The sequence below is a fragment of the Prionailurus viverrinus genome, chromosome A3, assembly GCF_022837055.1.
Source record: "Prionailurus viverrinus isolate Anna chromosome A3, UM_Priviv_1.0, whole genome shotgun sequence".
Taxonomy (NCBI): Eukaryota; Metazoa; Chordata; class Mammalia; order Carnivora; family Felidae; genus Prionailurus; species Prionailurus viverrinus.
Genome location: NC_062563.1, coordinates 68,041,675 through 68,055,770, shown reverse-complemented (window position 1 = coordinate 68,055,770; position 14,096 = coordinate 68,041,675). Strand labels below are relative to the sequence as shown.

Genomic DNA, 14,096 nt, shown 5'->3' with positions numbered 1-14,096 from the left:
CGGACCGAGACGCGGCCCGGCCCCATCTCCTGGGAGCTGCAGGTGGAGGCATGGTAATGGTGGACAGAGAAGCCAGAGGAGAGGAGGGGCAAGCGAGCGTGTCCCCTTCGCCGTTCCCCTCCGTCCCGACGAGTAGCTGCCAAGGCAACCCGAGGCCGCAGGGCCGGGGACCCCCTACTCCCCGCCCACGATGGATACCTTCGAGTACTCCTGAGCCAGCTTCTGGTACTTCCCCTGCAACTCTGCGGAGGCCATGGCCTCCCCCGCCCCGTCCGGGCCTGGCTGCCCAGGCCGCTCAGCCCCGCCCCCCGCCCCCAACCCAGACACGCTCCCCAGTTGGGCTCCGCCAGCGCCTGCCCGTTCGGCCACCGCCGCCGCGCCTCCTCCTCCACTTCCGGGTTCGCCGGGTGGGAGGAAGGCGGATGGGGACCAGGGGCGGGGCGACTGCTGGGGGGCGGGGCAGCGTCTGGGCGTCCCCGCCCCACCCTCCAGCGCCTGAGCACGTGCGTGCGCAGGCTCGCTGGCGCGCCAGGGCTCTGCCTCTACGACCAGGGGGCGCCATCTTGTCGCATGGCCCAAGATGGCGACCTAGAATGGAGAAGGAAAGAATCAAAAAAGGAAGAGAATGACGGGAGCCCACAGAATGGGCGGGGGACCGAGGAGAGAGGCGGTGGTTGCCAAGAGCAAAGGACCGGAAGAAGAAACATTCTAAGTGCATCAAGAATTCTGGCGGATCTTCTCTCCCCCCTCCCCCTGCTGGTTCTCATGGCAACCGTGTGGCGTTTGATGGTTATAGCTTTCAGAACGTACTTGGAGAGAAAGACCTTTATGTTCCTTTATCTCCTTATCCGGACATGGTAGCACCAGACATGCTTTGCATTGTAAACTGTCAGACCTCCCCCAGACTTAAAACGCTTGCTGCGGCCACCCTCTCCTGTTCCAGCCCAGACAAACCATTGGCTTATATTTTGACATTGAAGTTTCTTTGTGAACACTCTCTACCCACTGTATCCGCTCACCCCGTCCCCATGATCACACCACATCAGAGTCTTTTTCAGTGAATTGGGTAAAAAGGCATTAGGAAATTTTAGGGAATGACCCCAGCCATTCCTGCAGATAGGGTGGATGATAACGACAAATAACTGGAGAACTGAAGCAAAAAATAGTCTGCGTGAGGTATTTTTGCCGCTTTTCTTTAATTAAAAGCTTGCCTCCATTGATCTAATGGAGGATCTAGTATATATTCGATATTGTTCTAGGCATTGCATTTATTGCAATATTAAAATGTTAATTGATAGAGGAATAAATAAGTGTCATGAATTACTACACAGCAGTTAAAACTAATGACCTAGATCTGTTTATGTCTGTATAAATCTGTATGTCAACATGACCAAATACTGTGTTAGCAAATTGCATTATACTGTAACATGAAAAGATACGTTTAAAAATAGAAAACATTTGTATTGTGCATGAACACGTGAAATGTAGGAAAAATAGGAAAACAAGAACTGGGCTGATACACATCAAATTCTGGATAGTGGTCGGTCACCTCTAGTGAGAAAAAGAGAAAAGGAAATGAAACAGGAGAACAAAGGAGCATAAACTTTAATTTTTTTTAAGTAAATATGACAGGATGCTAACATTATGTAGTAGATACAGAGATCTTAGTTATATTGGCATTTTAGGATACTTGAAAATTTCCATGATTAAAAAAACTATTTGTGCCATCCTGGTTTCTTGTTCGGCTACCAGTAAACCTGGGATTTTATAGTGAAAGACTGAGTCTATATGAATTTTTTAGCCATTGCAATGTATAAGAGGATTACAAACTTTAAAAAAAAAATGTGTTTTTTAATTTGCTAATGGCCAAGTCCAGCAAACTTTCAGAACAATCCTTTTAAATCATTATTATTAGTTTTCCATGACACCACCAAGCGGCAGAATTAAATATTGTAAGTATATTTTTCTGGCTTGTAATATAATGGAATTTTCAATCGTTTAAACATAAACTGCCATCTCAGAAACAACATTCCAATGAAAGAATGTGCAACTTTGTCTAGAGAGCATGTGTGAGTTCATTTTATTGAAATGAGAAATTTACTTTCCACTGCTTGGTCTAGTTATTCTGTCACATGCAGATGTAGTGTTTTCAAATACCAATTGCTAAGTCTGAATTAATTCTCTCCCTCAAAAAACACCTTTAAGTGAGTGAAAAGGCAAGCCACAGAGTGGAAGAAGATGCTGGCAACATATATATCCAACAGAGGGCTCTTGGTCTCTTATTCAAATATATAAAGAACTCTTAAAAATCAATAAAGAGAAAGGCAATCAAAAACAAAAACAGGCAAGAGACTTCAACCGGCATTTCACAAAAGAAGATATACAAAAGTCCATTAAACATGCAAAATGGCATTCAGTTTTCATTAGCTATCAGGAGGAAGTGAAATTAAAACCACAGTGAGATACCATTTGCACCCACACAAATTGCTAAAGTTAAGAAGACTGTGTTAGGATACAGAACAGGATAAACTCTCATAAAATGCTGGTAGGAATATAAACTGGAAAAATCATTTAGGAAAAGATTTTGGTATTATTTACTCACCTGAAAAGGTACATATTCATGATCTAGCAATTTAACTCTTAGGTATACAGTCAAAAAAAAATGCATTTATTCACCAAGAATATTCATGCCAATATTATTAATAAAAGCCAAAAAATTATCTATTAACAGAATAGACAAATGACTGTACATTCATATGATGGAATACTAAACAGCAATTTTTGAAAAACAACTATAGGGGCACCTGGGTGGCTCAGTCGGTTGAGTGTCCCACTTTGACTCAGGTCATGATCTCACGGTTCATCCTCTGTCTCCTTCTCTCTCTGCCCCTCCCTTGCTCATGCTCTCTCTCTGAAAAATAAAGTTAAAAAAAATTAAAAAATAATAATAAAGTAAAAAAGCTGAACTATAGCTACAGCTAACTACTGGATGAATCTCAAAATACAATTCAGAACAAAAGAATACAGATCCCCCCAAAAAGTTATATTGCATTACTTCATTTATATAATGTTCAAAAAAATGGCAGAATTCAATTTTAAGGTTCAGGGATGTGTGCTTGGGTAATAAAACTAGGGGGAAAAAATAAGGAAGTGAAAACCATAAAGTGAGAAACCTGAGTGGAAGGGAGCATGAGATTGGACTTTGGGGGTGTTAGTGTTGTTTCTGGGTGAAAATTACACAGCTGTGAACTTTGTGATAACTCTTCATCAGGTACATTTCTGATTTGTGTACTTTTTTGTATGAGTGTTACATTTCATAATAGCAATTTTTTTAAGTCTCAATTATCTCATATGCTTGCCAATAATAGTGCCCAGCCTGTAAACATTGTATAATTATGGAGAATAGTGTAAATGAAGGTTGCTTGGAATTACTGTAAATATGCAAGTGCTATGATGATCACTAAATCATTTAAAAATCATAATTGTTTGAGGATTTTTGTTTTCAGCTACAGGTGTGAGAAACTGAACTCAAACTAGCTTGGACCCAAAGGGGGAATTTACTAGAGAGATGTGTGAATAGCTCACAGAAAAAACGGGAAAAAAAAAAAAAAAGGAGCCCAGGATCTCAAGTATAACTTAGATCAAGGATCTGACTCTCACACCCTCAATTATGTACTCCTTTCCTCAGGTCTTCCTTTACTTCCTCGAAGTAGCAAAACAAAGTGGCCCACTAGCCCTGAGCCTCCTGAAAGAGACTAGGCTGCTTAGCTCCAGTTTGAAAAATCCTAGGGAAGATCTCTGACTGGTCCAGCTTGGGTGAGATGCCCATCCTTGGCGCCATCAGCTCTGGCATGAATTCTCAGTCACAGAAGGACAGGCAGGTCAGCTGGGAAACCCCTAGGTCCTGACCAAGCTGAGAGAGACTAGATAACTCTTTCCCCAAATGACTTCTATGGCAGATGTCACCAGGGTAAGCAAGGGACACACCACCACAGGGGCCAGTAGGGGCCAGAAAGCAATACCAGGACCCCTTGATGCAGACCCAAGGTTGCCTGCCCCACCTTCAAGGGCACAGTGTACTCTTCACACACCTGGAAGCCACCTTGGGAGGTAAGAGAGAGGGGTTAAAATTCAGAATAAATGAGCTTTTCCTGAAAGGAGGGACTATTGTAAACTAAACTAACTAAATAAACAAACAAACCAACAAACCAACAAACAGTTTTGACTGAAGAGACTAGGAAATTATTAATAATTTATAATAATAATAATTATCATATAATTATTATGAATTAGGCTTTCCTCTTCCAACGAAGAAGAGATTGTAAGAGACCAGATCTGCCATAGAGAAAGGAAAGGCTCCATTTCTCTGCACATCTAAGCATACTATGAGTCAATTATAGTCACACAGCATGAGTAAGAAAAAGTTTTGGTTTGTGCTATTCAAAGTCCATCCTGAACAATAAAAGATCTGGCATAAAACAAAACGTGAGGACTTCTTCATGCATCACAAAAGGATAATGATGGAGAACAGAGCTGTTGGCCATTAGTTTAATGCTGAGGAATAGACAATATATATTAAATAAGATGTCTTAAAAAAACACACACACAAAGTTATTCATTGATGAAAATGTTGTGACCAGAGGTTTGCAGAAACCTAACCCTGTATTTTTTAACCTTGTTAATTGCTAATTCAGTGTTTATGGCAATTTTAGAATGTAACTATTTTGAAGTAATGGGAATCAAATGTAATGTACATACATTGAGAACAGTGTGGAACTTCCTGTGGTCACACAGTAACCAATTATGCCGTGGGGTTACTTAGAAGATATTGTCAATCTCTGGGTGCACATTATTTCTTGGTGCAAAAAGCCATATGTTTTCCATTTTAGCATACGTTTGAAAATCAAGAACTTCTTTCAAGCTTCAAAGCTCTATCTTTTGAAATCCTACATTCTATTCATAATAACCTGCTGTATGTAGCAGCTCCCACAACATTGAAAAACCAGCTAACCCCACCCACATTTCCCCACACAGACGTTAAGATAACTAAGTAACGATTTTCTCTGGTCTAGTTTCACAATTCCCATGGCTCCTCACCCACCACACCTACTACTAAGATAATGAACAACCAAGAGACTTTGCATGGGTGAATGTAAGGAAAGGACTAAAGAAGGTGACCTTTGGGCCTTTTGTTACAGCATGTTGTCCTTGTGTTTTCTATGTTTTTAATCCAGTGGGAAAATGCATATCACTGTACAGTGAAATTAAAGAAGTGGGGGAGAAAGAAAAGAACTTTCTTCCACTTAATTTTCTCTTGAGCAGCTAGCTCCAAAGTTCAGGTTTTGTAATGAGCACTCAGTGAGGCAAAATCTGAACAGAATCTGATGATTTGCAACTTTGAGGAGCTCTATTAAAAATAGGAATTCTGGACTTGAAGTTTTGCAAGTCTTTCCTTTGGTGGTGCCCTAAGTCTTTGCCTCCCTCAGTCACAGTAAGACAGAAGAAAGACAGAATAAACACAGAACCCTGTGACGTAGCTTGTCCAAAGTTACATTGTAGGCACTGGTAGAATCATGACTAGAATCCAGGTCCTTTGCCTCTATTACAGGCTGTATTTTCTGTAAGGTTAAGTGAGACATCTTTTACTATTTATCTTAAACAATCAGAAGGTGAATGAGTCCTAAATTAGGCGTGAGGATGCCAAAGGGTGCATTATACTCCTTCCTTGGTATTTATTTGGACTTGTGCCTTCATGAAATAGATACCATTGGAGCTCTTTAAAGGGAAGGGGCAGAGGTTGGTCTAAGAATGCAGGAGTTTGCACAATAAGAACCACCTCACATCTGTCAGAATGGCTAAAATTAACATCTCAGGTAACAACAGATGTTGGCAGGGATGTATAGAAAGAGGAACCCTTTTGCACTGCGGGTGGGAATGCAAACTTGTGCAGCCACTCTGGAAAACAGGGTGGAAGGTCCTCAAAAAATTAAAAATAGAACTATCCTATCATCCAGAAATTATACTACTATGTATTTATCCAAAGGATACAAAAATGATAATACAAAGGGGCACATGCACCCCAATGTTTATAGCACTGCTATCAACAATAGCCAAAGTATACAAAGAGACCAAATGTCCATTAATCGATGACTGGATAAAGAAGATATGTGGTATATATACAATGTAATATTACTCAGTGATGAAAAAGAATGAAATCTTGCCATTTGCAACAACGTGAATGGAACTAGAGTGTATTATGCTAAGTAAAATAAGCCAGTCAGAGAAAGACAAAAATATTATTTCACTCATCTGTGGAATTTAAGAAACAAAACAGATGAACATAGTTGAAGGGAAGCAAAAACAAGATAAAAACAGAGAGGGAGACAAACCATAAGAGACTCTTAAATACAGAGAACTGAGGGTTGCTGGAGGGGTGTTGGGAAGGGGGATGGGCTAAATGGGGGATGGGCATTAAGGAGGGCACTTGTTGGGATGAGCACTGGGTGTTTCATGTCAGTGATGAATCACTAAATTCGACTCCTGAAACCATTACTACACTATACGTTAACTAACTTGGATTTAAATTTAAAAAATTAATTTAAAAAATAATAAAGAAGAAGAAAGAGACAACCTCTGCTCCTAGAATTAAATTCTTAATTATGTAAAAAAAAATAATAATGCAGGGGTTTGTTTCATAATCCAAGGACAAAGTCTGGGGGCAGGGAGGGTAGCAGAAACATTTTACTTCTCATTCCTTATATCACCCCTGCTCCCCTGTATCTTGGCTTCATTATTGTTTTTTCCCTTCTCTTTTTAAAAAAAAAATTTTTTTACATTTATTCATTTTTGAAAGAGACACGGTGCGAGCAAGGGAGGGGCAGAGAGAGAGGGAGACACAGAATCTGAAGCAGGCTCCAGGCTCTGAGCTGTCAGCACAGAGCCCAACACGGGGCTGAAACCCACAAACCGTGAGATCATGACCCCAGCCAAAGCCGGATGCTTAACCTACTGAGCCACCTAGGCACCCCTTTCCCTTCTGTTAAGACTGGTTTTCTCTGTGTCCGAGTCTGATGGGAGGAAATGGTCACAAACACCCAGATTTCTATAAATTAACCTACTACATCTTTTTTAAGTTCGTGACTTTTTATTATGGACAGTTTTACAAACACATACGAAAGAAGAGAGGATAATATAATGAGCTCCCATGTATCTATAACATAGCTTTAACAATGATCGACTCTGGCCTACAACCCCATCCATGTTCTCCCACCCCACTTGATTAACTTGAAACAAATCCCATTCATCGTATTATTTATGCCTAATGTTTCATTATGTACCTCTAAAAGACTCCTTAGTTTACATTATTATTAACGAAAGTGCGAACTTTATTAGTATTCTTAGTCTTTACTAATGTTCTGTTTTTGTTTGTTTGTTTGGGGTTCATATTATAACTTTTTATTTACTCTTCCAGATGGAGAGTTTTCAAATTCAAACACAAATCTTTTTTTTTTTTTTTTTCATTGAAGTATAGGTGACACAATGTTACATTACTTTCAGGTGTAGGACATACTGACTCAGCAAGTCTATGCATCCTGCTGTGCTCCCACGAAGAGTAGCTTCCATCTCCTGACGTCCATTTTCGGGTCTTCTTGGCTGTAACAGTTTCCTGGGCTTTCCTTGTTTTTGATGACCTGGACAGTTTTGAGTAGTACTCCTCAGGTATTTTGTAGAGTGTGCCTCAATTGGGATTTATCTAATGTTTTCTCATAATTAGACTGGAGTTGGCTAGGTTTTTGGAAAGAAGACCAAAGAGGTAAAGTGCCATTCTTAGTGCCATATCATAGATCACATCAAGGGCAATACAAGCAACATGGTAATCTTGATCATCATGATAACCTACTAGGTGTTAATCTCAATCATCTATTAGACTTTGGTATTAGGGAGTTCCATTTACTTAAGCAAGGAGCCTCTTCTTTCTCCATTCTTCTGCCTTTAAATTCTGATTTTGCTCCTTCTCTGGAGTGTTGGCCCATACACTGGCTGTAAAACAAAGGATATATGTTGAGGGACAATAGGTGATAAAACCAGATATGGGAAAGCAGGATGTACTGACCTTTTTCATTTTGTTTTTTGAGTAACTTCTATGCCCAACTTGGGGCTCGAACTCATGACCCTGAGATCAAGAGTTGCATGCTCTACCAACTGAGCCAGCCAAGTGCCTCACATATTAGCTCTAAAAAGTTTGTCCTTTTGGCAAGGGATGGAGGGGAGGTAGAAGAGATGGAGAGTAAAGATTTAGCTTTTACATTTTTCAAAGTCCACTCCTGAATTCAGTAGTATGGGCATGCTCAGTGTGTGTGTGTGTGTGTGTGTGTGTGTGTGTGTGTGGTGGTCATGGTGGTGATGGTAGTAGAGTAGAACACACATCACATAAAATTTATAATTTTAACCATTTTTAGGTGCACATTCAGTGGCATTAAATATACTCATATTTTTGTGCAACACCATCCAGCTCCAGAACTTTTTCATCTTTCCAAACTGAAATTCCATATTGTTAAACCCTAACCCCACACTTCCTTCTCCTCCCAGGCACTGGCAACCACCAGGCTATTTTCTTTTCCTATGAATTTGACTACTATAACATCTCGTGTAAGTGGAATTCTACAATCCTTGTCCTTTTGTGCCTGGCTTATTTTACTTAGCATATGATCATGTTTCATCTATGTTGGAGCATGTGTCCAAATTTCATTCCATTTTAAGACTGAATAATACACTACATCCTATTTATCCATTCATGCATAAATAAACATTTTTTAATTAATAGCCATCCTAATGGGCATCAAGCAGTATCTCACTGCGGTTTTGATTTGCATTTTCCTAATGATTGTGATGCTGAATATCCTTTCATGTGCTTATTGGCATCCTTAATTTTTAAAGATGCTTTACCCTTGCCTATTGTTTATTTGCATACTGCACTGCAAATTTCACCATCTTGCTCCTTGCCAGTGTCACACAGAGGGGCAGAGTAAGGACACAAGCCTCTCTGACTCTGTAAGTGGCCCTTTGGGGACAGATTTGAACTGCCTTTCTCTACAGCTCTACAAATAGTACCAATCGGCAGGCCTCAGCTGAAGCAACGGGCTACCTAAAAATGGCCTCCAAACTGTCCTCTCTGACTCTAGCCCACCCTCCTTGTTGCCATAGATTGCTAGCTTCACAGATTAGGAACGGTTTCCTATTCCCATAGGAAAACACCTAATCCTTAGGCCCTGCCCACCTTTCTCACACTGCTTCTCTGCTCATGATTTTTTCTTTCTTTCTTTCTTTCATTCTTTCTTTCTTTCTTTTTTCTTTCTCTCTTTCTTTAGTGTTTATTTTAGTTTTGAGAGTGAGAGACAGAGTGTGAGCAGAGGAGGAGCAGAGAGAGAGGGAGACACAGAATCTGAGGCAGGCTCCAGGCTCTGAGCTGTCAGCACAGAGCCCGACTTAGGGCTTGAACTACGAATCATGACCTGAGCTGAAGTGGGATGCTTAACTGACTGAGCCACCAAATTCCCTTCAATGCTTGTGAATTTCAATCTGCCTCCTCAACACCCTTCCGCCTGTGTGTGCACCCCTTCTCTTGCTCTAAATGGCTTCCCTGCTCCCCGCCATCTGGACAAATACTTCACCATAGTAACTCCTCCTCCTTCTCAGTTATCCTTTCTCTGAAGTCCTTTAGCACTTTAAAAATCTGGACTATTATTGGCATTTCTTTTCTTTACATTATTATTATACCACGTTTTAAGACATGTGCCCTCAACTAAACTGCAAAGCTTTAGGACAAGAACTGTATCTTACTCAGAATTTTACATTCAGTGATGCCTGGAAATAAACACATGTCCAGGTTTGCTCCCAGATGTGCCTGCAGCACCTGGAGGGGTGTGGGGGGCAGTCCATCATCAGAGGGAAAGCAGTCTCATCATGCTCCCACAAACACAAAATGCCTCCTTACTCTCCCCATTGCATTTCTCCCGGTTAGACTTGTCTTGGATGGGTTCCCAGTTTTGTCTTCCTGCTCTGAGCCGTCTTCTTCTCCTCTCCTTCCTCCACCGCTCCTCCTCCACATTTCCACACTTTCTCCTCTGCACAGCTCTTGGTTCCATGACAGAGGTCCATCCTCCATTCCATGAGCTCAGTGGAGTCTTTTGGCCTGTCAGAATCTTCAGAGCAGAGTACATACAAGGCAATCTATTTTTTCTTTATTTAAGAAAATCTATATTTTCTTTATTTATTTTTTCTTTATTGCTTATGCTGAATGCATCCCAAAACATAACTTGAGTGCTTATTGGGCTACCAAGTCTCTGTCTCTTTTCTTTTCCTTGCCAAGAATTCCCCCTCTCCACCAATGGCACAGGAAAAAAAAAAAAAAACCAAAAAAACAAAAAAACCCTGACTTGCCACATACAGAGTACATATATTTATATAGCCTTGCATTTCAAGAAAAAAGATTGTTATACGCTATGTCCTTTCCAAGCCAATCCGTTAGCAGGACCCAAATCTCTCCACTATTTCCCATCTCCATTGCTGTCATCTCTTGTCTAGATGCCTGAAAAAGCTTCCCAGCTGGTCTTCCTGCTTCCATTCTTGCCCAACTACAGTCTTTTCTCCACACAGCTTCCAGAATGATCTTTTATTTACTTTTTTAATTGTTTTAATTGTTTTTAACAATTGTTTTAGTTGTTATTGAGAGGCAGAGAGAGACAGAGCATGAGCATGGGAGGGGCAGAGAGAGGGGGAGACACAGAATGTGAAGCAAGCTCCAGGCTCTGAGCTGTCAGCACAGAGCCTGATGTGGGGCTCGCACTCACAAACCGTGAGATTGTGACCTGAGCCGAAGTTGGATGCTTAACTGGCTGAGCCACCCAGGAGCCCCTGGAGTGATCTTTTAAAACATACCACTCTTCTGGGGCGCCTGGGTGGCTTGGTTGGTTGAGCGTCCGACTTCAGCTCAGGTCATGATCTCACGGTCCGTGAATTTGAGCCCCGCGTCGGGCTCTGTGCTGACAGCTCAGAGCCTGGAGCCTGTTTCGGATTCTGTGTCTCCCTCTCTCTCTCTGCCCCTCCCCTGTTCGTGCTCTGTCTCTCTCTGTCTCAAAAATAAATAAATGTTAAAAAAAATTTTTTTAAATAAAACATACCACTCTAATTAAAACCCTCATGATTTCCCAGAGCACTTAGAACAAAATTCAAATTCCTTACCATGCTAATAAGCCTTTATGTGATCTTGTTCCTGTGACTTCCCCATTTCATGTAACAGTTATCCATTGCTGCATAACACAACACCTCAAAACTTGGTGACTTAAAACAGTAATGCTTTATTATTTCTCATGAGTCTGTAGGTTTTTCTGCTGGTCTCTCCTAAGACCACAGTTGCAGTCACATTGATGGTGCAACCGTGGCCAGTGGGTCCAAATGCCTCATTTACCTGTCAGGAAAGTGATGTTTACTATTGACTGGGCTCCTCAGTTCTCCCCTTGTGGCCTCTTAGTAAGCTAGTAAGCTTAGTGAGCTTCTTCACAGCACAGAAAGGTTCCAAGAGCATGATGGCAAAGCCTCAAGTCTCCTTAAGGTCCAGGCTCTAGAATTTGTACATCACTTTTGCCATAAGCTATTGATCAAAGTAAGTTACACAACCAGAGCATATTCATGGGGTGGAGAAAGACACACTACCTCTCGATGGAAGGAACAGGAACATTCATTGCAAAGGAACGTGGACAAAGGGAAGCCTGATCCACTGGGGGCCAATATTAGAGCAATCTACTGCCCCTCCTACACTGCTCTCTTTCTGTTTCTCAAAACATGCCAATCTTCAGAAACTTTTACTTTTTTTTTCCTCCAGTGGCATGCCATGTCTCTGTAGGAAGAATGTATGAGGATAGATGTGGTTGAAAGAGGGAACTGGATAGGAGACTTATTTCAAGTTGAGTCTGAACAGTGAACACATTGTATTTATTTGGGATGGTTTGAGTATGCTAACCCCCGATCCCCCACCAGCTCTTCCTTGGTTCTGCTGTTCATTGTACATGGCCAGCCTTTCCCAGATCTGGGCATGGTGGCCTCCTTCTCATCATTCAGGTCTTAGCCCCATACTTTACCTTTTCAGAGAGACATTCTATGACCACCTACTAAAATACCTGCCTTCATCTCTCTCTGCTTTATTGTTGTATTTCCTTTATAACACTTACTGCCACCTGAAATTACTGGAAGCAAATTAGTAGCTTTCATGAAATCCACCTTGTATCTCACCTTCTAGGGCTCTAAGCACCTTCTCCGGCGGGCCTCTAGGGCTGCAATCTGTTCAGAGCTAGCTGCCAATATCTCTCAACATCCCTGCGCTAGACAGAATAATGGCCTCCCAGATGTCCACATTCTAGTTTCTGGCACTTATGTATATGTTGGGTTACATAGCAAAGGAAAATTGAGGCTGCTAATCAGCTAGCCAAAGACAGAACCAGAAAGATGGCAGTGTGACAAGGCGCTGGCCCAACACTGCTGGCTTTGCAGATGGAGGAAGGTGGTCACAAACCAGGGAATGCAGGTGGCCTCTAGAAGCTGGAGAAAGGAGAAAAAAGATTCTCCTTGGGGCCTCCAAAAGGAACACAGCTCAGGGTGCCTGGGTGGCTCAGTCGGTTGAGTGTCCGACTTCAGCTTAGGTCATGATCTCAAGGCTCATGGGTTTGAGCCCTGCGTCTGTCTCTGTGCTGACAGCTTGGAGCCTGGAGCCTTCAGATTCTGGATCTCCCTCTCTCTGCCCCTCCCCTGCTCGCACTGTCTCTCTCTTTCTAAAAAATAAATAAACATTAAAAAATTAAAAATAAAAAGGAACACAGCTCTGCTAAACCATTGAATTTAGTTCAGTGAGACCCCTTTCTGACTTCTGACCTCCAGAACAGTGAGATAATAAATTTGTATTATTTTTAAACCACATAGCTTGGAGTAATTTGTTATACCAGTAACAGGAAATGAAATAACCCCCACTGCTGAGATAAGGAAAGAACTCATAATGCTACACCTAGTTCCTTTCTTCTCCTGTGCCCTGAGTCCATTGACCATCCCAGGCTCAGAGCATCATCAAAGCCATATCATTCCAAGTCCCCAGGCACATATTGTATATCACAATGTCTACACTGCAGTATTACAAAGGGTGAAACAGTGGTGTGCTAGAGCAGGCTCACACTAACTTGTCAGAGCCGGCTGTTAAATGTTCAGAAATTGTGCAAGCCAGTTATTAAACACAGCCATTATTAAAAATTAAATTATATAAACGTATAATTAAATAAGTTATATTACAAAGATAAATACTTAAAACTCATCACTTCTTTATTTCACTATATTTAACCAGTGTCTGTGCTTTTGAAATGATTTACTCTCATTGTATCTGTATGATGAAGATACCGTATAATGGTGTACAAGGCATAGGTTTGTAAATTCTGCATTCAGCGACCTCATGCAGGTAGCTTGAAACTGGCCACTGTGGGAGTATTTACCGTTTATGATGGGAAACAGGCAAATACTACTAATCCGGGCTTCCCCCTGACACCAGAGCCAATTATACATTTGCCACCTGTGCATAGGGGCAGGTGGTGTCTGATTTTAGGGTGTCGCCTCCAACTTCAGCGTTTTCCTTGTATGTCTCATCACAAAGTCTGTTAACGTCTGTGCAAGACAAGTCCAGGGAACCACTGAGGCAAAATTCATCTGCTAGGCCCTTTGAGACCTCATGGCATCAGGGTCCAATTTATTTTTGTTTTCCTAAAGGAGTGGGGGCTTAGTAAATGCCAACTGAACACAGAAATCAATCCATGGTTTCGTCAGGGTTAAAGAGTGAAACATAGAGGGGCCTGGGTGGCTCAGTCAGTTGAGAGCCCTACTCTGGATTTCGGCTCAGGTCACGATCCCAGATCCCAGGGGCGTGGGATGGAGCCCCGTATTGGGCTGGGCGCTAGGCATGGAGCCTGCTTAGGATTCTGTCTCTCTTTCCCTCTGCCCCTCTCCCTTCCTCCCTCTCTTTCTCTCTCCCTCTCCCTCTCTCTCTCAAAAAAGTGAAACGTAAC

General features: G+C 41.8%; 1 protein-coding gene across 2 annotated transcripts in view; it reads right to left on the bottom strand.

The window, feature by feature from the left end:
• PPP1R21 (protein phosphatase 1 regulatory subunit 21) overlaps positions 1-310 on the bottom strand; it is a 65,832-nt gene extending 65,522 nt beyond the window's left edge. For both annotated transcript variants that reach the window (XM_047852683.1, XM_047852684.1), the window contains exon 1: positions 199-310. In XM_047852683.1, coding sequence (XP_047708639.1) covers positions 199-255 — 57 coding nt within the window. In that variant the 5' untranslated portion in view covers positions 256-310. The remainder of the gene's footprint in view (positions 1-198) is intronic.
• Between the last annotated feature and the right edge of the window lie 13,786 nt (positions 311-14,096).